This window comes from Hypanus sabinus, chromosome 22, assembly GCF_030144855.1.
Source record: "Hypanus sabinus isolate sHypSab1 chromosome 22, sHypSab1.hap1, whole genome shotgun sequence".
In the NCBI taxonomy this organism is placed as follows: Eukaryota; Metazoa; Chordata; class Chondrichthyes; order Myliobatiformes; family Dasyatidae; genus Hypanus; species Hypanus sabinus.
The window spans coordinates 64,051,658-64,075,042 of NC_082727.1; the positions used below are offsets into that span (position 1 = coordinate 64,051,658).

A 23,385-nucleotide genomic window follows, 5' to 3' on the forward strand; every position below is an offset into this window, starting at 1 on the left:
ACAATGTGCCACTTCTAATCATCCAATGCGCCTCTTTTGGTGCATGCATCATAGGTTGGCCATCCCTAAGTTAGAGTAATTCTATCACACTGCCAGCAACCTGAGTTTAATTCCTGTTACTCTCTGTACACAGTTTGTATGTTGCCCCTGTGACCATGTAGATTTCCTCCAAATGCTCTAGCTTCCTCCCACATTCCGTACATTAGGAAGTGTTAGTAAATTGCTATGCTAGTGTCAGAAAGTTGGCAAAACTTCCAGGCTGCTCCAAGCACATCCTCTGTGTTAGTTATTGATACAGTGAATTTGTCTGTGTGGAAAATAAAGCTAATTTTAATAATTTTTGAACTGAGCTGGTCAAGCAACATCTATGAAGGAAAAGGAATGTTGACCACTCTTTTCCTTTCACGGATGACACTTGACCTGGTGAGTTTCTCCAGAACAGGGGTTCCCAACCTTTTTTATGCCATGAACTCCTACCATTAATCAAGGGGTCTGTGAAACCCAGTTTGGGAACCCCTGCTATGGAATTTTGGGGTGTTTTTGCTCCAGTTTCCACCACCTGCAATCTTCCTGCAGGGCATCCACAAGGTTAAACCATTCTGATTTTTGTAATCACGAGGAAATCTGCAGATGCTGAAAATTCAAACAACACACACAAAATGCTGGTGGAACACAGCAGGCCAGGCAGCATCTATAGGAAGAAGCGCTGTCGACATTTCGGGCCGAGACCCTTCATCAGGACTAACTGAAAGGAAAGATAGTAAGAGATTTGAAAGTAGTGGGGGGAGGGGGAAATGCGAAATGATAGGAGAAGACCGGAGGGGGTTGGGTGAAGCTGAGAGCTGGAAAGGTGATTGGCAGAAGTGATACAGAGCTGGAGAAGGGAGAAGATCATGGGACGGGAGGCCTCGGAAGAAAGAAAGGAGGTGGGGGGGAGCACCAGAGGGAGATGGAGAACAGGCAAACAACTGAATATGTCAGGGATGGGGTAAGAAGGGAAGGAGGGGCATTAACGGAAGTTAAAGAAGTCAATCTTTCTTGATCTTTCTGTTTCCATCTCTGGAGACAGCCTATCTACTGGTATCTACTATAAGCCTACAGACTCTCACAGTTACCTGGACTATTTCTCTTCCCACCCTGTCTCTTGCAAAAATGCTATCCCCTTCTCACAATTCCTCCATCTCTGCCGCATCTGCTCTCAGGATGAGGCTTTTCATTCCAGGACGAAGGAGATGTCTTCCTTTTTTAAACAAAGGGGCTTCCCTTCGTCCACCATCAACTCTGCTCTCAAACGCATCTCTCCCATTTCCTGAACATCTGCCCTCACCCCCCATTCACCCGCCACCCCACTCGGGATAGGGTTCCCCTTGTCCTTACCTACCACCCCACCAGCCTCCAGGTCCAAAGTATAATTCTCCTTAACTTCTGCCACCTCCAACGGGATCCCACTACCAAGCACATTTTTCCCTCCCCCCGCTTTCTGCTTTTCGCAGGGATCGCTCCCTACGCGACTCCCTTGTCCACTCGTCCCGTCCCCCCCATCCCTTCCCACCGATCTCCCTCCTGGCACTTATCTTTGTAAACGGAACAAGTGCTACACCTGCCCTTACACTTCCTCCCTCACCACCATTCAAGGCCCCAGACAGTCCTTCCAGGTGAGGCGACACTTCACCTGTGAGTCGGCTGGTGTGGTATACTGCATCCGGTGCTCCCGGTGTGGCCTTTTATATATTGGTGAGACCCGACGCAGACTGGGAGACCATTTCGCTGAACACCTATGCTCAGTCCGCCAGAAAAAGCAGGATCTCCCAGTGGCCACACATTTTAATTCCACGTCCCATTCCCATTCTGATATGTCTATCCATAGCCTCCTCTACTGTCAAAATGACAGTCAGGTTGGAGGAACAACACCTTATATACAGGCTGGGTAGCCTCCAACCTGATGGCATGAACATTGACTTCTTTAACTTCCGTTAATGCCCCTCCTCCCCTTCTTACCCCATCCCTGACATATTCAGTTGTTTGCCTGTTCTCCATCTCCCTCTGGTGTTCCCCCCCTCCTTTCTTGCTCCCGAGGCCTCCCGTCCCATGATCCTTTCCCTTCTCCAGCTCTGTATCACTTTTGCCAATCACTTTTCCAGCTCTTAGCTTCATCCCACCCCCTCCGGTCTTCTCCTATCATTTCGCATTTCCCCCTCACCCCACTACTTTTAAATCTCTTACTATCTTTCCGTTCAGTTAGTCCTGACGAAGGGTCTTGGCTCGAAATGTTGACAGCGCTTCTCCCTATAGATGCTGCCTGGCCTGCTGCATTCCACCAGCATTTTGTGTGCGTTGAATCTCCAGCATCTGCAGATTTCCTCGTGTTTGATTTTTTTCAGGTATTGAAATGTCTAATACCAGAGGGACATGTATTGAAGGTGTGAGGGGGAAATTTCCTTTATGCAGTGGTGCATGAGATTGGAATGCCTGTGGTAGTGGTAGAGTCAAAAACATTGGAGACTTTTTAAGACATTTAGATAAGCACATGAATGTGAGGAAAATGGAAGTATGTGGGTATTGTGTAGGCCTTAGAAATTGGGGTAGTTACCCTTTTGATTACTAATTTGATTGACTTGGCACAACATTGTGGGCCAAAGGGCTTGTTACCTACTCTGAGTTAATGTTGGATCCTTACAGATGGGGATTAAGGAAATGGCAGAAAAAAATCAAACAAATAGTGTCATTATAGGAGACACAGTGAACTTCCTGGAAACTATGGAGAAATGCAAGAAAAACACTCATCGCCATAGTTTTGTTTTAACAAGGCTGGAAAGACATTAGTGTCCAGGACCTGATGACCTGCATCTAGGGCTTTGAGGTGGGTATCATCTTACCCAATTCTATCACTTGTAGAATGTTCAAAAATGATTGGAAAGTACCAAATGATGGAGCAGACTCAATGGGCTGAATAACTTAATTCTGCTCCTATGTCTTATGGTTATATATGTAGTGCTTCTATTTAACAAAGGATAAATAGAGAAAACATAGAACTTGTGACCAATTAGTCTGATTATTAGTTGTAGCGAAACTGTCTGCATTTAAGTCCTAACGGTATTTAGTGTATCATAGGATTGGACAATGTCAAGAGTTTATGGAAGAGAAATGGTTTAACCCACAACTTAGATTTTCATGATAGTAATTAGCAGAGCATAGAATGTGTGGATCATTTCAGATTGGGAGCCTGTGACCAGTCAGGTACCACTGTAACTAATACAGGTACTCAGCTATTTGTTTTCTTTATCAATGGACTCAGGTTACCAAGGATAAAGCTAAGTGGCAGTGTGGCTTGTGAAGAGGATGCAGGGATTCATTAGAGCAGGGGTTCCCAATCTGGTCTCCAAGAGAACCACAACCTTGTCGTTGAGTTTGGGGGACTTACATGCTTCAATAAACCGGAGAGCAATGTTGGCAGAATTTATGGCTTTATGGCTTTTGGTAGGGTCATCCATGTCAAACAGGTCGAAGAGCAGAGGCCAGACTAAGAGTGATCAATTAGTCCTCCAGGTTCAGGTGTTCAGTTCAGAGCTAACAACACTGACTGGTAAAACTTACAGAAACAGCAATGAAGGATTCTTCCACATCTGAGTGCGATGACATTCCTGAGTCTCCACCCGGAACTAGTGCAACTGACAGTAGTGAAACCCAAGAGGAAGTTACTAACATGATGAAGGAAGCTCTGAATATCACCAGGAATGGAGACCTTCTGTGCTGCCCAAAATGCCAGCAGCAGAATGGGCGGTAAGTATCAACCAGGAGTTCTTAAACCCCCCTTGATTAATGGTGGGGGTCCATGACATCAAGAAGCTTGGGACCCCTGTTTTAGAGGATATAGATTCATAAATAAACAAAGAAGATGGAACACAATATGGGGGAAGGAAAGAAACCAAATTCCACTTCAGTATAAAAAATAGAAACAGAATTATTTTTAAAGTGATGAGGAAGGAGTAGATTTAAGAGGAGGAAACCAGTCGCTGTTGTAAACAGCTAACTCAGTTTACATGCAGGAATGGCAAGTAGATAGGAAACCAGACTGCTGGTCTTTATCAAGTACAAGAATGAAAAAACCTTGCTCCAATATCTGGGACTGCAACGAGAACCCCAATGTGCAAATGATGACAAATCATGCAAATAGTAAAAAGGAAATAAATAATACTGAGAACATGAGATGTGGAGTATCTAAAATCGAGTCCATGGGTGGTAAAATCAGTTCCAGGTGAGTGAAGTTATGCACACTGGTTCAGGAGTCTGATGGTTGAAGGATAATAACTGTTCCTGAACCAGATGGTGTGTGACCCAGGGCTCTTGTACCTCATTTCCGGTGATAGTAGCTGAAAATGAGTCAGTAGGTTGAAAATAATAATTACAGCATGGTTTAATACTAATTAACTTCAAGAATGCAAAACTAAAATCATGATGCAATGAAACATCAGTTTTTCTGCTATCACCAGTGTCCTTTGTTTACATTTTATCCATTGCAAAAGTGGCATTGTAGCAAATTTATTTTCTCTTTAGAATTCTAAGTATTAATACACCACACACAAAATGCTGGAGGAACCCAGGAGCATATACTGTATGGAAATGAATAAAGAGTCGACGTTTCTGGCCGAGACCCTTCTTCAGAACTGGAAAGGAAGGGACCCTGGAGGTGAGAGGTCAGAGTTGAGAATAGAGGAAGGGGCAGGGGAAGAGATTTTTTGTAAACCAAGAGGAGAAATCAATATTTATGCTGTCATCTTGGTACAAGAAGAGGCCATAGACTGAAATGTCATTCTGGTGTCTTGGCATCTTCCTTTTTCATTCTTGGCCCTGAACACTGACCATTTATTCATTTTCATAGATGCTGCTTGACCTGCTGAGTTCTTTCAACATTTTGTGTGTTTTGCTTTGGATTTCCAGCATCTGCTGACTTTGTCAGGTCTATAAGTATTAATACATTTTCTTATTGTAACTTTGTGTATTTAAATTACAAAAATATGCAACAGAATAACATTTAATACAAACATTGTCCTTGTGATCTGATTTTACAATCAGTTTTTATCAATATTTATCAATTTTGATAAAGGTGCAATGAATAAAAGTTAACTTGTTGAAAAGATAAGTAATTACAGTAATTCTGGTTAATTGGGGCAGCTGCTTATTTGGTAAAATTCAAAGGAATATTAAATCAGAAAATAGCCGTGATTCCCTTCATTTATTGGGATACTATCAGAGCCAGATTAAGCTAGTGCGGGGCCTGTAGCATATGTTATAAAGGGGCCCTAAATTTAAAAAAAACACGTAAGTATTAAAACACAAATTATTTACTTGCATAGTAATTAATTTTTCTCATTTGCTATGCAGTCAGATAATACGGCAAATGTCTGACACTTCAGTAATAGTATTACTTACATGTAGTTATCAATTTCAAATGTCCAAAGTAGCAAAACTACAATTTACAAGTTAGATTTTCTCGATCTAGCATATTTGTTGATGATACTGGAAATGTCTATTTCACGCAGTTCACGTTCTGCTGGACTCTGGACATCTGATCCCTTAAGTATTTTACCCAGTAGACGCAGAAGGAATTTGATCATTGCACTTTGTTTGAATTTATTTACCCTCACTGTCATTTATGAAAAGTAGAACATCAGAAAATTGGGAGCAGACTTTTAAATTTTAACAGTCTGGGATTAACAATGGTACAAACACGGATTACTTGTTACACAGTAACCTTTTGGTTACTTGTACAGAGGCCGCGATATCTCCTTGTTCTCAGCAACTGCTGATGTGATTTCAGTCCGTGTTAATGAAAATGCGTTCACACCAGTTTTCTATACGAGATGATGTTTCCGTTCCAATTCACATTCTCCATTAGAATCGTTGAGTACACGGGCCTCTTTCAAACAGGGTTGTTCGCAAACCATCTGATGCCTTGAAACAATTAGCGGAACCAGAGGTGTTTACTGATCACCTGATCTATCAGCATTCCCTTTCAGATTTTCAACTTGTGTTCCTGACAGTCCCTAGAATGCTGTCTCGTTCCTCTCAGTCTTATGTCGTGTATGAATACCAGTTGACAATTTAACCTGGATCATGCAGACTTGTCACTGGAACTGTTCCTAGTTTTTTCATTTGAGACATGAAACATCTAACTGCAGAGAAACAACACACACAATCCATGCCTATCAAAATGTCCTGTCATTAGCTGACCTCATCATTCGAACTTTTTTTCACGTGAGTAATCGATTAAGATATTCTATCTCAGGGCAAATAACTTCAATTTCAACTTGTGAAAATGCTTTCCGCTTTCATCTCCGGGTTCAAGGGAGCATCACCGACAATTTGGATATTATTATTCCCCTCCTGCGATTACAGGATTAAGGTAGCAGATCACAAGATCCTTGGATACACACCACGGAAAATCCAGCAAGGCCGATTACTTTCCTTCCCGGAAGGTCATTGATGAAACAAATGAAGCTTTGCAGTTAAAATCCATAATACATCATTTGGTATATTACGTGTTAACATAGAGGACAATTCATATTCAAAAAGCATAGAAATGGTGTCTTCACTACTACCTGTAAATGTAGCAATCTTGTCTCAGAGGTGCCAGAGATGCAATGAAACTGGGTTCATAGCTTTTAGGAAATGCATTGTTATGAATTCAATCCACAGTACTTTGTAAAAGAACAGAAGACTGATGGCTGAAATCATTTATTTAAGTGTAAAAGAATCGCCTACCTAAAACTCACTCTAACAGTCGTGAGAAAATGGTGAGAATGCTGATTTCACCAGACTGCAGTTTGCAAGCATTTAGTGCGGGCGGGGCTCTCGAAAATACGGAGCCCGTAGCATATGCTACTTTTTCTACCCTGGATACTATGGCACCTAATCGGGACAGGAGAATGTTTCTGAACAGTTTTTAACTAGCATCAGTTCCCATTGGACACTACACAATGCTTAGATCAATCAGTTCTTAAGTAGTGCCAATTGTGTATGCTTGTGTTCAAAAAGCAGTGATTTTTGTTAATGATTGCTACCAGTAATAAGCAGTAAGACAACTGTTTTGTTCACTGCAGTTCAAGCATTCATGCTTGGAGATGCCATAAATGGCCAGGAGTGACAACAAAATGAACTTCAATTTGGGAACTCTGAAGAATTAAGGTATTGACAATCATCTTGAATGTTACATTGAAAATAAAGATTTGGATGATGCAATTGTCAAAAGCATTGTATGAAGTTGATCCATAAATTTGCTATAGGTGTTTCAGCTGATTTTGTTCATTTACAATCAAAACAACAGGGCAACATACACGGGATGAATTCCTCTGTCGATAACTACTAGGAACTAACAATTTCATAGTACTGTAGTAATATTGATCATGTTCCAATTTAAATTTAAATATATAAATTGTTACTCAGTTAAATAGTAGCTTGCTTTTTTAAACCAGCTAATTGAGGCAGCAGCTTAATTGGACCTAAATGCATCAGTCCTGATGTGTCCCAATTAACCAGAATCCACTGCATTTTCTTTCATAATGTACACAGATCATCAATTCACTCCTCAGTATTTCATAGAAATATTAAAAATCAATTAAAGCCTGTTATTTTTGTTTATTTATCATTTTTATTACAATCATTTGGAATGTATTCCTATATCATTTTGTTAAGATCAGTAATCACAGATTCGAATGACTTTCGATGTACTATTTTCACCATTATGTTTCAAAAAAGAGTAATTTGAAGACCAGCACATAAAAATCAATTGCACCATTTAATTAAAACAGATCAATTTGTCCCATTAATTTATATGTAATTTACAAAGAAACATTATTAAACATTGCTTTACATGTCACAGAACACTTTCCACAAAGAATTGAATTAAGTGATTAGGTATGCAAATATTAGTTGTTAATTTTGACTTACATTTTCTTGATAGCAAAATGTATCCAAATTTTGCCACATTTCAAATGTAGCAAATGTCTATATTTGTTAGGCTTAAACTGACTATGCAAATTGTCTTTTAATACCTAATTTAGTTTTTTTCCTTCAGTGATAAAATCATTTATATTTTCCAGTGGTTGTTTGATCTCCAATGTGTGCAGACAAATTTCTACAAGTACCAGCATGCTAACATAAACATTCTTCTCTTAAATATCTGTAATTTTTGGACTCCAAAATAATACTTTGTTCATTTATCTTTTAAATCTTTACAATACAAACAAGTAGATATATGTAAACAACTGGATTGTGTGAGGTGTAGAATGCTCCAATACTTAATATGTTCTTTAAAGTTGAAAATAAAATTTTACTCTTGTATTTAGAGATTTACTGATGTCTGGTAGAATCTCTTGGATAAAACTCTGTCAGTATGTTTTGAGGAATACGCTTCAACATTTCCTTGGGGAAAATTCGGAGCAACTGCCACCCAATATCCAATGTTTCAAATACGGTCCTGTTCTCATAAGCACCTAAACGATAAAAAAAAGCTTATCCATATTTCAGATCATTTCTTTTAACATAAGTATTACACACATGATATAACAATAAATCTTGTATTTCAAAAAATTATGACACAGAAGACAGGAGTTTGATGCCAGAGTAGACAACTCCAACAATTTGAGCTCAACAACATTCAGGACAAAGCAGCCAACTTCATTGGGACTTCAACAGTGATTGCAATGTGCATCATCTACAAAATGCACTGGAGTTATTTGTTTGGGATACTCTGACAGTACATTCCAACTCAGTACCTCTACCAACAAGGACAAAAGTATGGAATCACCACATGCAAACTCCACTCGAGGTGCACCCAACTTGGAAATGCGTAACTGATCATCAGGTCTAAATCCTGGAACTAAAACCCTACGCAATGGGCATGTGGAAGTACCCTGATGAGAAGGACTGCAATGGCTAAAGGCAGTAACTCACTGCCACCACCGTAGGTAACAGATGTTGGCCTTTAACCTGTAACACCCAGATACTGATGAAGTGAATGAATGAAAAAAAAAACTCAAAATAATTCAAACAATTTACGTTTGGGTTAAAAGAATTACTCAATGTATATGGCCATCCACATGTACCTTGTGCAATAAAGTTCTTCTCAAATTTCTGCAGAAATTCTAAATATAACAGGTCATCAGGGGTGAGAGCTTCTTCACCAACCACAGCTTTCATTGCCTGGACATCTTTGCCAATAGCATAGCAAGCATACTGTGGAGAGAGGACATTGCACAACACATTCAGCAATACATTAAAAAAAGGTTAAGAACAATAAAAATGGAGAATTAAAATCTTGTTAACTACACCAGCTTTAAGCATTCCAGTATTATTTGGGCTTGCTTTATATAATGTACCTTTTTAGTGCAGTATTAAGACAACTGATTTTAGCACGCTGGTGGAAGGGTGGAGATACATCTCTACCAAAGGAGGAATAAGGCACTCCTTTCCTCTGCTGCCCTTCAGGTCACCCTTTGGCAAAGTGTAGCATCTGATTAGCCCCCCACCCCGGTCAAGGTCATGTGAAGCCAAGGGAGCAGGTGGTGGATGGTCGTATGAGTAGCCAGTGAATATCACTGGTCCTGGCTATGCGACCACTGACACCAGGCAGACAATCTCTGAAGAGTATTGATAATGGCCAGGGTCACCCGTATTGTAAAGACACTGCCCAGAAGGCGGCAATGGTAAACTACTTCTGTGGAAAAAGAATAATCATGGTCAACAACATCAACTACATCAAATGACATGGCATATAATGAATTGTTACGTACTCGTGACACATGACAGTGGAGCCCTTGTCACATGACTGGGTTTGAAGCTGTACTGGTCTTGAGGTGATGGTCTTGTGATGGTGGAATGACGTCATTTTCCCGCCAGTAGAGATCATGTGACGGGTTTTTTTTTTTACAGGTTATAAAAGGTAGACCCCACCCTGTGAGGAGGGGCAGTTTCGTGGCTGGATTTGCCAGGTTGACTTCATGCCACTGCGTGTTTGAAGTGATGACGCAGTTTAGTTGAAGGATGAAGTTTTTATTTAATGCTAAAGTTTAAAAGGTCATTGCCAGCAGGTTCTTTATGATTCTGTTAGTTCGAAATTAGTGGAGAGTGAAGATTGGAAGTTGGAAGTTAAAGATCGAGGAGAATCGCTTTCTACGGTGAAACGGGGGCGACCTTTGTTTGATCCTTATTTGGAAGGATTTCGTTGACTATCTTCGTGTTAATCCCTAGGTTTAACTAGAAAGGATTGAAGGTAGTGGAGAAGGAAAGGTCAGTGCCTTTAAGCCGTTCTGTTTTGTGAATTCTTCGTGGGAAGTTCGATGTCGGGGATCGAAGCAAGCGACGTGAAAGAGAACCTAAATCGTCCTATAAAGTCTCTCCTTTTAAATGGACTGTGAGCATATCGAACTTTTGGCAATACCACTTTAAAGAACTGCTTTTGGAATATCACTTTAAGAACTGTATGGGCTGCCGCTCAGCAGCTGTTTCCGGTTACGGTAGTGTTTGTTTACTTTTGGGGGGTTTGTTTTCTGTGTTTAATAAACGTGTTGTTTGTTATAAGAAACCCTTGCCGAACTCATATATTTATTGTTGCCTGAATACGTAACAGAATAAACAAATGATTCTAACACAAGAACAACTTTATGCTTGTGTTTTATCAGTAAAAGAAATGGATTATGAAAACTACAGCCAACTGTCAGGGCAACAGAAAAGATCACAGGCTGCAGTCTACTATCACTGCTGGACTTGTATGTGTCCAGAACAAATTGGGCTAGAAAAAAAATCACTTCTGACACTACCCACTCAGCAATCTACCTTTTCCAAAAACTCCCCTCTGGAAAGTACTATTGGGCTAGTAAAACAAAAACTTAACTCCATCTTAAAAGTTTCTTTCCCCAGGAGGTTAATCTAATCGACCAATCTAGTTAGCCACCCACTACTCCATACTCCTCTGCACACTATTAAGCATTCAGGCTTGGAGAAGCCAGAAATGGCTGTGAGTGAAAATGAAACTATTTCACTACCTCAAGTTAGGACTTCGAAGAATTTGAAGGTATTGACTATAGTCTTGAATGTTACAATGAAAACACAGATTTGGAAGATGCGATCATCGAAAGCATTTTATGAAAGCAGTTTGCACTAGGTGTCTTGCGCTGATTTTGTAAATTACTGGTCCCAATTAACCAGAATCCACTGTACATGTAAAAGCATATGGCAAATAAAGTTAACATGTACAGCAAGCTGGAGGAACTCGATTTGACCACAGCATCTACAGTGTACTTTATGTTGGCAAATAAAGTTGATCCTTGATTGATTAGTCAGAATATTCCCATCATGTTTACAATGACCACTACCAAATATGTTGCAACTATGTCATGGATATGGGTTAAATAGGGCTTACTAAGCTTACAGGAAGGATAGTGGTGAGATCTTACTTTGCAAACCTGCTTGCAAAAGTAAAATTTTAGTATCATAACCTGTCAGAGATTTGTGCAAATCAAAATCATTTCATATACTAAATCTCACCCCGCTCCCAAATAAACAGGATTATCTTGGCATAATGCATGCTTAAACTTACGAATTCTCTATTTGTCCATAAGGGTTAACAATAATAGCATATATTTAACTTTAGATAACACCTAATTTCTGAAACCACTGATTTAAAGTATTTAGCTGTTCTTAAATCTTACCAGCTGGTTAGACACATCTGGATGATCTTTGCGTGTCATACCTTCTCCTATGGCAGACTTCATTAATCGAGATAGTGATGGTAATACATTAATAGGAGGATAGATCTGTAAAGTAGAACTTGTTGTAAAATCATTTCCCTCCAATTTCCATAGTGAATGATAGCTAGACAACTTTTTACATGGACAGGAATTTTCAGTTGCCATTAAAGGACAAATATAGTGTCCATAAAAAGTATTTACCTCCCCTTGGAAGTGTTATTGTTGTTTCATGTTTTATTGTTTTACAACATTGAATCACAGAGGATTTGACTTTTTTGACACTGATCAAAAGACTTTTTCATGTCAAAGAGAAAAGAAAACAAATTTCTACAAATTGCTCTAAACTTATCACAATTATTAAACTCAAAATAATTGATTGCATAATTACTCACTCACTTCAAGTCAGCATTTAGTCGATGCACCTTTGACAGCAACATGGAAAGTACGTTTCCCATGGTGGGGAAGTCTAGGACAAGAGGGCACAGTCTCAGGATAGAGAGGAGACAGATGCGGAGAAATTTCTTCAGCCAGAGGGTAATGAATTTGTGGAATTTGTTGCCGCAGGTGGCTGTGGGAGCCAGGCCACTGGGTGTTTTTAAGGTGGAGCTTGATAGGCTCTTGATTGGACACAGCATCAAAGGATATGAGGAGAAGGCCAGGGAGTGGGGCTGCTCAGGGGGAAAGGATCAGCCGCGATTGGATGGTAGAGCAGACTCAATGGGCTAAATGGCCTAATTCTGCTCCCATGTCTTATGATCTAATTACAGCCTTGAGTGTGTGGATAGGTTTCAATCAGCTTTGCTCATCTCAACGCTGCCATTGTTCTCCATTCTTCTTTACAAAACTGCTCAAGCTCTGTCAGATTGCACGGGGATTGTGAATGAACAGCACTTTGCAAGTTCAGCCGCAAGTTCTCAATTGGATTGAGTCTGGACTCTGACTTTGCCACTTGAGGACATTAACTTTTTGTTCTTAAGCCACTCTTGTGTAGCTGGAAAACAAATCTTCTCCCAAGTCACAGTTCTCTTGCAGACTGCATCAGGCTTTTACTCCAGGATTTCCCTGTATCTTGCTGTATTCATTTTACCCTCTACCTTTACAAGTCTTCTTGGGCCTAGTGCAATGTAGCAACCGCAGAGCATGATGCAGCCACCACCATGCTTCATGGTAGGGATGGTGTGTTTTTTGATAATGTGCAGTGTTTGGCTTATGCCAACATAGTGTTTAGTCTGAAAGCCAAAAAGCTCAGTTTTGGTTTCATCAGACCATAGAACCTTCTTCCAGCTGACCTCAGAGTCTCCCACATGCGTTTGAACAAACACTAGCAAAGAATTCATGAGAAATTTTTTCCCCAACACTGGCTTTCTCTTTGCCACTCTCCCATACAGCTGTGACTGGTGAAGCACCTTAGCAACAGTTGTTGTATGCACAGTCTCTCCCATCTCAGCCACTGAAGCTTGTAACTCCTCCAGAGTTGTCAGAGGTTTCATGGTGGCCTCCCTCACTGGTCCCCTTCTTGCACGGTCACTCAGTTTTTGAGGATGGCTTGCTATAAGCAGATTGACAGCTGTGCCATATTCTTTCCATTTCTTGATGATTGACTTAACTGTACTCCAAGGGATATTCAGTGATTTGGAAATTTTCTTGTATCCATCTCCTGACTTGTGCTTTTAATTAACCTTATCATGGAGTTGCTTGGAGTGTTCTTTTGTCTTCATGGTGTAGTTTTTGCCGGTTTACTGACTCACCAGCAGTTGGACCTTACAGATACCGATGTATTTTTACTATTATCAATTGAAATACTTTGATTTGTAGAGCAAACACGAGGAAATCTGCAGATGCTGGAAATTCAAACAACAACACACACAAAATGCTGGTAGAGCACAGCAGGCTAGGCAGCATCTATAGGGAGAAGCACTGTCGACGTTTCGGGCCAAGACCCTTCGTCAGGACTAACCGAAAGGAAAGATAGTAAGATATTTGAAAGTAGAGGGGGGAGGGGGAAATGCGAAATGATAGAAGACCAGAGGGGGTGGGATGAAGCTAAGAGCTGGAAGGGTGATTGGCGAAAGTGATATAGAGCTGGAGAAGGGTTCCCACCCTGTCCGGTCTACTCCTATCATTTCGCATTTCTCCCTTCTCCCTCTACTTTCAAATCTCTTACTATCTTTCCTTTCGGTTAGCCCTGATGAAGGGTCTTGGCCCAAAACGTCGACAGTGCTTCTCCCTATAGATGCTGCCTAGCCTGCTGTGTTCTACCAGCATTTTGTGTGTGTTGTACTTTGACTTGTCACAGGTTTCCAAAAACAGATCTCCAGTTAACTAATTTTAGGACTTCTAAAACCAACTTACTACACCAATGATGATTTGGTATGTCAAATTAAAGGAGTTGAATACTTATGCAATCAATTATTTTGTGTTTTAGATTTGTAATTAATTTAGATTACTTTGTAGAGACTTGTTTTCACTTTGATACAAGAGTCTTTTGATAAAAAAAGCTAGATTAAATACACTGTTTCAATGTTGTAAAACAATACTTCTGGGGGGGAGGAGAAGAGGGTTGAATACTTTTTATAGGCATAGTTTTCATATTAAATGAAGTATGCATCATTGTACTGTTTGACTATTATAAAATAATGTATTCAGAGACACAACTGTTTAAATGTTACCATTCATTTCTTTCATCTCTCTCAATCATGTCTCCACATTACAGAGTTCAAATGAACAAGTGCTTATTTCAACAAGGGGTGTCCCAATGTTCATTTCACTATTGGCTGGACATCTAATTTGCAGCGAATGCTGTGACTTTAGGGAAAAGACCAAACAGATTCTATTTGACTGCTCATTTGCCTGAGTACCGGATGGTTATTTCCATATTCTAACCATGTTCCCTGAACAATTCAGAGACAACTTGTCTCTGAATGTAACAAAAGAGATGGTTGTTGACTTCAGGAAGGCACGGAGCGACCACTCTCTGCTGAACATCGACGGCTCCTTGGTAGAGATCGTTAAGAGCACCAAATTTCTTGGTGTTCACCTGGCGGAGAATCTCATCTGGTCCCTCAACACCAGCTCCATAGCAAAGAAAGCCCAGCAGCATCTCTACTTTCTGCGAAGGCTGAGGAAAGTCCATCACCCATCCCCCATCCTCACCACATTCTACAGGGGTTGTATTGAGAGCATCCTGAGCAGCTGCATCACTGCCTGGTTCGGAAATTGCACCATCTCAGATTGCAAGACCCTGCAGCGGATAGTGAGGTTAGCTGAGATCATCGGGGTCTCTCTTCCTGCCATTACAGCCATTTACATCACACGCTGCATCCACAAAACAAACAGCATTATGAAGGACCCCATGCACCTCTCATACAAACTCTTCTACCTCCTGCTATCTGGGAAAAGGCAGCAGAGCATTCGGGCTCTCATGACCAGACTATGTAACAGTTTCTTCCCCCAAGCTATCAGACTCCTCAATTCCCAGAGACTAGACTGGCAGCAACTTACTGCCCTCTACTGTGCCTATTGTCTTGTTTATTATTTATTGTAATCCCAGCACTGTTTTGTGCACTTTATGCAGTCCTGGGTAGTTCTGTAGTCCAGTGTAGTTTTTTGTGTTGTTTTATGTAGTTCAGTGTAGTTTTTGTATTGCTTCATGTAGCACCATGGTCCTGAAAAACACTGTCTCGTTTTTACTGTGTACTGTACCAGCAGTTATGGTCGAAGTGACAATAAAAAAGTGACTTGACTTGAAACAAATTTGCAGCATTCCCTACTTTTTTTTGTGATGGTATAAAATTTGACCTCTAAATCTGACCTTTCTTTCAAAATGGAATCTCTACAGCAACCATCTGAAATGCTTTCACCGTGATAAAGATTTCCTGTGAATTTCCTGTTTTCTAAAGAACGCTAGCTTATTCAGTCTCCTCATAGATAACAACTTCAGCTCTAGTGTTATGAAGTAAACAAATTTTTAAAATTCCTTTCTGTAAACAGAATAAAAATGATTCACAAAACTAACCAAAGTTATTTCCTTTTCAGTTCTGCTCCATCCGGAAATGAATTTCACAAATTTACAGACCTTTTAAAAATATACCTTCTAATTGGTTACCTGTCTATTGTGTAACTGCCGGTCAACATAGACTTGTCCTTCTGTGATGTATCCAGTTAAATCAGGAATCGGATGGGTAATATCTACAACAAATAGCAACAGATATACAGTGATTCAGTTAATTATTTGATAATCATTTAATTTTCAATGGTTAGCCAGTACTCAATACACACTTCCACAATCTAAAAAATGTATTTTAGAAAAAAGATAATGGCAGGATTTACAGTCAATTCTACCAGAGAACCATAGAGCACTTGATGCCTTCAAGTCATAAGGTGACTCTGCTTCCTCTTTACATTGGGTACAAGATACAAAAGCTTGAGAACACCTGCCACCAAGGTCAAGGACAGTTTCAACCCCACTGTTTTAATATCCTTGAATGGAACTCAAACAATATAGTTGAACTCTTAATCTCTCAGACTACCTTGTCATGCCCTTGCCCTGCACTTTCTCTGTAGCTGTAATACTATTCTGCAATCTGTTTCTTTTTTCTTTGTACTACCTTGATGTACTTGTGTGTGTAATGATCTGCCTGGATGGAATTCGTACAAAAGCTTTTCACTGTATCTTAGTAGTTGTAACAATAATAAACCAATTACTAAGAGCCACAACTTTAAAAGATTTATTCAACCTCAATACCTTGCACATCATTTATTGCAAGCACATACAGATTTGCCCTTTGAAACCTTCTATCAAATCCAGATCCATAGCAATAATAGATTATAGTTCATATCATAAACTGCATTTTTAAAAATATCTTCCTCTAATTTTCAGATGCACATTAAATGTGTCCTTCAATTACTGAGACTATCTTCATGCTGCCTCCAATGTAAACAGTATTCTAATTGTACAAACACTCAATTTTCAACAGTTCTATTTATCTTACTTCAATCTTCTTTGCATCAAAGAAATGAACCCAACTGCTGCTCTAAGCATTGTACAACAGGGGGAAAATCCTGGGGATCTTGGAGTTCAAGTATGTGGTTCCAGTGACATAAAATTGGAGTATTATGTTACATGTGCAGATTTGGTCATTCTGCTACAGGAAAAATGCCATTAAGCTGGAAAAAGTGCAGAGGAGATTTAAGGATGTTACAATGGACCAAATTATGAATAGTTTGAGCAGGTTGGGACTTTTCTTTATGGAAGTGTAGGAGAATGAGGGATGATCTTAGAGGTGTATAAAATTACTGGTATACATGGGATGACTATGCAGTCTTTTTCACAGAGTTGGGTGGGGCGGGGCATAGGTTTAAGGTGAGAGACGATAGATTTAATAAGAGGCTCGATGGAATGAGCTGCCAGATGAAGTGATTAAAGCAAACACATTAACACTTATAAGGTGCTTGGATAAGTACATGGATAGGAAAGATTTCAGGGGATATGGACTAATCATGGAGAAATGGAACCATCCTAGATAGGAATCTTGGTCAGCATGGACACTTGGGCCTAAGGACTCTACATCTGAATGGCATCTCTTATCCGCTGTCTTGTTCTACAAGGGCTTGAGATCTTGACAAAGGGATGGTGCTCAGAAATGAATACGTATGCAAGAGAGATTGAGAATATCATCACACTTTTTGGGTTCAAAGTAACACACACAAAATGCTGGAGGAACTCAGCCGGTCAGGTAGCATCCATGGAAATAAATAAACAGTCAATGATTCGGGCCAAAGCCATTCTTCAGGATTGAGGTTTATGCTTTTAGCACCAGCCAAATCAGCTTGTCCTGCCTTCTATAAACAGAAGGTGGAGTGGGAAAGGCATCGGTGGGTGCAAATGGAGAGGTAAAGAGTGACAGAAAGAAAGTAAAAGGTGCAAAGAAAGGAAGAAGCAAGAGCAGCTGGATGAAATGATTGTCCTTTTTATCTTGCACAGTGCTTAAAATTGTCTCATTTATTTTACCTGCGCTCATTCCCCCCCCAAATGCATCACTTCACATTTCTATGTATTAAATAGAATACATTTTTTGACACCTTTATGACACCTTTTTTTTTAAGTTTAACATTTGTTTTTCTGGATCAGATCAAAATACACTGTCTATATTCACCATCATTTGGCATAGTGAGGATGGGAATCTGTGTGATGGACCCATTTCTACCCTCAACACGTCCAGCTCGTTCATAAATGGTGGCCAGATCTGTGTACATATAACCAGGGAAACCTCGACGACCAGGCACTTCTTCTCGAGCTGCTGAAACCTTAAGAAAAGATAAACAACTTGTAAACTTTTAATACCAACTATTTACATATCACTTCAAGTTCTGCTTGATGAAATAGTCATTGTTGAAATACAAAGTAACAATGGTAAACGAGTGAATCTGCAGATACTGGAAATAAATAAAAGCACAAAATGCTGGCAGAACTCAGCAGGCCAGACAGCATCTATGGGAGGAGGTAGTGACAATGTTTCGGGCCGAAACCCTTCATCAGGAGTCGGTTTGAGGTTTATGCTTTTAGCACCAGCCAAATCAGCTTGTCCTGCCTTCTTTAAACAGAAGGTGGAGTGGGAAAGGCATCGGTGGATGCAAATGGAGAGGCAAAGAGTGAGAGAAAGAAAGTAAAAGGTGATGAAGAACCTGATGGAAGAGTTTCAGCCCGAAACGTCGTCACTACCTCCTCCCATAGATGCTGTCTGGCCTGCTGAGTTCTGCCAGTATTTTGTGTTTTTAACAATGGTAAACACTGGATAATGGGGTCTACAAACACTGCAGTTTCTTTGGAGACTAAAATAGTAATACAAAAAATCTGAAATAAAAGGCAGCCAAGATAGCTGGTATGAATGTGTGGTGAAGTCAGGTCAATTAGCTACAGAGCAGAGAAGATCAGACGTAGAATAAGAATCTCTGCAGAGCATTCAGTTATCTATTTTGCTAATGTCACCATATTCACAAGATTTGTGAAGGTTGTGGTGACATTCCCAAACAAATTCTAACTTGCAAAGAAGATGCATTCTTGATAATGGAATCAGAATCAGGTTTATTATCACCGGCATGTGACATGAAATTTGTTAACTTAGCAGCGTTCAATGCAAAACATAATCAAGCAGAGAAAAAAAATATATAATAATAAACAAACAAATAAATCAATTACGTATATTGAATAGATTTTTAAAAATGTGCAAAAACAGAAATTTTGCAATTCATTCAAAAAACAGAAATAATATATATTTAAAAAGTGAGGTAGTGTCCAAAGATTCAACGTCCACTTAGGAATTGGATGGCAGAGGGGAAGAAGCCGTTGCTGAATCGCTGAGTGTGTGCCTTCAGGCTTCTGTACCTCCTACCTGATGGTAACAGTGAGAAAAGAGCATTCCTTGTGTGCTGGAGGTCATTACTAATGGACGCTGCCTTTCTGAGACGCCGCTCCCTGAAGATATCCTGGGTACTTTGTAGGTTAGTACCCAAGATGGAGCCAACTAGATTTACAACCTTCTGCAGCTTTTTTCAATGCTGTGCAGTAGTTCCTCTATACCAGACAGTGATGCAGCCTGTCAGAATGCTCTCCACTGTACAACTATAGAAGTTTTTGAGTGTTTTTGTTGACATGCCAAATCTCTTTAAACTCCTAATAAAGCATAGATGCCCTCAGGCCTTCCTTATAACTATATCAATATGTTGGAACCAGGTTAGATCCTCAGAGATCTTGACACCCAGGAACTTGAAGCTGCTGACTCTCTCCACTTCTGATCCTTCTACGAGGATTGGTATATGTTCCTTCGTCTTACCCTTCTGGAAATCCACAATCAGTTCTTTTGTCTTACTGATGTTGAGTGCCAGTTTGTTGCTGCAGCATCACTCCACTTGTTGGCATATCTCACTCCAGTTACCCCTCTCGTTACCACCTGAGATTCTACCAACAATGGATGTACCATCAAATTTATAGATGGTATTTGAGCTATGCCTAGCCACACAGTCATGTGTATATAGAGAGTAGAGCAGTGGGCTAAGCACACACCCGAGGTGCGCCAGTGTTGATCGTCAGTGAGGATATGTTATCACCAATCCACGCAGACTGTCAACTTCCGGTTAGGAAGTCGAGGATCCAGTTGCAGAGGGAGGTACAGAGGCCCAGGTTCTGCAACTTCTCAATCAGGATTGTGGGAATGATGGTGTTAAATGCTGAGCTATAGTCGGTGAACAGCATCCTGACGTAGGTGTTTGTGTTGTCCAGGTGGTCTAAAGCCGTGTGCAGAACCATTGAGATTGCATCTGCTGTTGACCTATTGTGGCGATAGGCAAATTGCAAGGGTCCAGGTCCTTGCTGAGGCAGGAGCTCAGTCTAGTCATGACCAACCTCTCAAAACATTTCATCACTGCAGATGTGAGAGCCACTGGGCGATAGTCATTAAGGAAGCCCACATTATTCTTCTTAGGCACTGGTATAATTGTTGCTTTATAAAGCAAGTGACACTCCACACTAGTTCTTCTAGAACAAGGATTCACACCCTGGGGTCTACAGATCCCTTGCTAAGTAGCATTGGTCAATGGCATAAAAAAGTTTGGGAACTCCTGATCTCGAACACCCCCAAAACATCCTTGGGGAATGCTTGTTTGTTTCCATTCTGCAAATGTAGCTCTCCTTGACAAAATATTAAAATTATTCTATTTCCAAAATCTAGAATGAACCAAAGTTCTGAACACTCAGCAAGCTGGAAACCTTTTCATGCTCTGTTCACAGTAGTTAATATACCAATAATCCCTCTCGATGTTTGACTTTCATTAATAAAATTGAGAGACTGCTTATGTCCTTTGAATTGTCAAAACTATGTATTCAGCAATAGTATGGTAGATGTCCATTAAACACTCAAAGGTTAGTCTAAAAATCAGCTTGACTGAAGCGGTATTCATTTGCATGAATCAGAATCTCTCATAAGGAAAGCCCTTTTCAAATGTTAGCACATACTATAACTAATACTTCCATACAGTACTAAGGATGAGCACTACAATGATGATGAACCCACGAGGCATTTTCTGGTTGATCGCCAACCATTGCCATCCTCAGCAAACATCACAGAATGCCAAACTTGGTGATTAAGGAATCTTGCTGCATGGCACATGTACTGCAGTGTTTTTCTATAGGTAGCAATTATTAACAGAAAATCATGATTACATTTAATTAGCACAGCATGAGCTCTCTGTATAACAACAGAGAAGACAACACAGATTTTGGCAGCAAACTCAATTTTTGTTTCATCTACCACGGTAACGTAGCAGTTGGCGCAACGCATTACAGCTTGAGGCAGAGTTCGGAGTTCAATCCCACCACTCTCTGTAAAGAGTTTATACGTCCTCCCCGTGGAATGTGTGGGCTTTCTCCGGGTGCTCCACTTTCCTCCTACAATCCAAAGATTTAATGGATAGATTAATTGATAATTGTAAATTGTCCCATGATTAAGTTAGGGTTAAATTGGGGCTGCTGGGTAGTGCGGCTCAAAGCATCGTAAGGACGGAACTCAGCTGGAGACGCTCATGGAGTGAGTACTGTTTTGGATTCGCTCCATAACCTTTACTTTTTTTAACCTTTGATCACTCTTATTCAGCTATTTTTACCTATACCGAAAGTTTCTTTATTCATTTTTTTTTGGATTTACTGCCAAGAGTTTGTTGTGAACTTTTGAAGATATGCAAACAGAAATGTCTCTCAGGTCTAAGGGACGGGATCCCGGACGTAATCCGAACGGTAACGAAAAAAAGCAGGCTCCGACACAACAAACTCAATTAACTTTTGAATTGTTTATGGAGGTTTTGGATAAAAAATTTGCTGAACTACAACAATTTTTTAAAGAAGATATAAAGGCTTTTCAAGAGTACATGGTTAAGACGGATTTAGTAATTAAACAGCAACAAGCTCTTATTGCGTCTCTGCAAGAAGATGCTCGGAAGCAAGATTTGACTATTGGAAAACTGCAACAGGATTTAATTTCGACCATTAAGCTGATGGAAGCCCTTAAAGCCAAGAGTGACGATTTTGAGAATCGGTCCAGAAGACAGAACCTACGTATACTTGGTCTTCCAGACGGCATAGAAAAAGATGACCCTTCGAAATATTTTGCTCAACTTTTAAAAGAAGCGTTTCCGACGATTTTTCCGAATAACCCCCCTTTATTGGATTGGGCACATAGAATTCGGCGTCGATCACCGAGTGCTACAGACAAACCTTCGGTGGTAATTGTCCGGTTCCATTATGTACATGACAAAGAACAACTTATAAGAGCTTCTCGTCGAGCAGGAATGATTAAATTCAAAGAATTTTGCTTCCGCCTGATCGAAGATTTTAGTCCAGACCTTTTAAAAAGAAGGCTTCTTTTTAAACCGTTGATGGCTGAATGTTATGAGAAAAATCTGAAACCTGTGCTTCTATACCCTGCGAAGCTTCGAATATCTCCGTCGAATGCTCCACGACAGGTTTTCACTTCAACTTCAGAAGCGAGAAAATATCTGGAGGAGAACTTCCCTACTGCTACAGACACCAGTCTCTAATAAATGAACGATTCTGATCGTGTAAGATGTTTCTCGATCTCTTAAACCAGAATTAAAATTTGGTTATTGGTGTAGGTTCATCCTACACTTTATACTTAAGTTAAAGTGTGTTTGCGTCATATTAATTGTTTTGCCTTATACACTTTAATCATTTAACTACATATTTGTCTATTAACTTTGTTCCTTCGAAGGTATATTTTTAATTCTTTGAAGGTGAATTTTTCCTTGATTAAGATGGTGGTTTTTTGGAAAAGATTTTTGGTTTTGCTTAAGATGGCGTTATGTTTATATTTTTCGCGTTTCTTTCGTACAATGCATCGCTTATCTTAGCTTAAATATTTTTTGTTTTGTCTGGGCCAGAGCCCAATTTATAAGTTTTTTTTTTAGTGATTATATTTTTATTCTTTTTACAACTAACTATACTTAGAAATATGGTTTTTATTAGAGCGATTTTAATTTTTAAAGTTGGGGTGATTCTTTTATTTATATCCTTTTTATATGGAGTGTTCTTCAGCTGACATGGGGGTAGGATTAGTCTTACTTTTTCTCTTTTTGTCATATTTTTGCTTTTTCTCTTTTTCTCGGGGGGTGGGGGGATGGTCTGTTTTCTAATTCTATTTTTTTTGTACCAGTTTGTGTTAGTTTTTTTATTTGGGCTGTTTTTGAACTTCAAATATGTCTGTGTTGTCGTCACTTCCGGGTCTTCTCACTACTTTTGTTCCTCTTCCGGGTGCATGAGTTTATAAGTTGGTTAACCCTTTTTATACCAAAGGGTTGATTATAGAATTATGGCTCAGACCATTAATTTTGTGTCTTGGAATACTAATGGTTTAAATCATCCAATTAAACGAAAGAAGATTTTCAAAGTATTCCAAAGACTTAATGCTCATATCATTTTTGTACAAGAAACTCTTGTGAGGAGGGAGGACAAATTTCGTTTTTTTAGATTTTGGCGGGGTCAACAGTATCACGCAAATTCGAATGCTAACGTAAAAGGAGTTTCAATTTTTATTGACTCCTCTATTTCATTTGTTCAACATGATATTTTTTC

At 39.8% G+C, this 23,385-nt stretch overlaps 1 protein-coding gene across 6 annotated transcripts in view; it reads right to left on the reverse strand.

Moving 5' to 3' along the window:
* Positions 1 to 7,620: 7,620 nt before the first annotated feature.
* atp6v1ba (ATPase, H+ transporting, lysosomal, V1 subunit B, member a) overlaps positions 7,621 to 23,385 on the reverse strand; it is a 113,503-nt gene continuing 97,738 nt past the window's right edge. For all 6 annotated transcript variants that reach the window (XM_059947940.1, XM_059947934.1, XM_059947936.1 and 3 more), the window contains 5 exons: positions 17,903 to 18,053; positions 15,853 to 15,935; positions 11,709 to 11,813; positions 9,105 to 9,234; positions 7,621 to 8,492 (listed from right to left, as the gene is read on the reverse strand). In XM_059947940.1, coding sequence (XP_059803923.1) covers positions 8,350 to 8,492; positions 9,105 to 9,234; positions 11,709 to 11,813; positions 15,853 to 15,935; positions 17,903 to 18,053 — 612 coding nt within the window. In that variant the 3' untranslated portion in view covers positions 7,621 to 8,349. The remainder of the gene's footprint in view (positions 8,493 to 9,104; positions 9,235 to 11,708; positions 11,814 to 15,852; positions 15,936 to 17,902; positions 18,054 to 23,385) is intronic.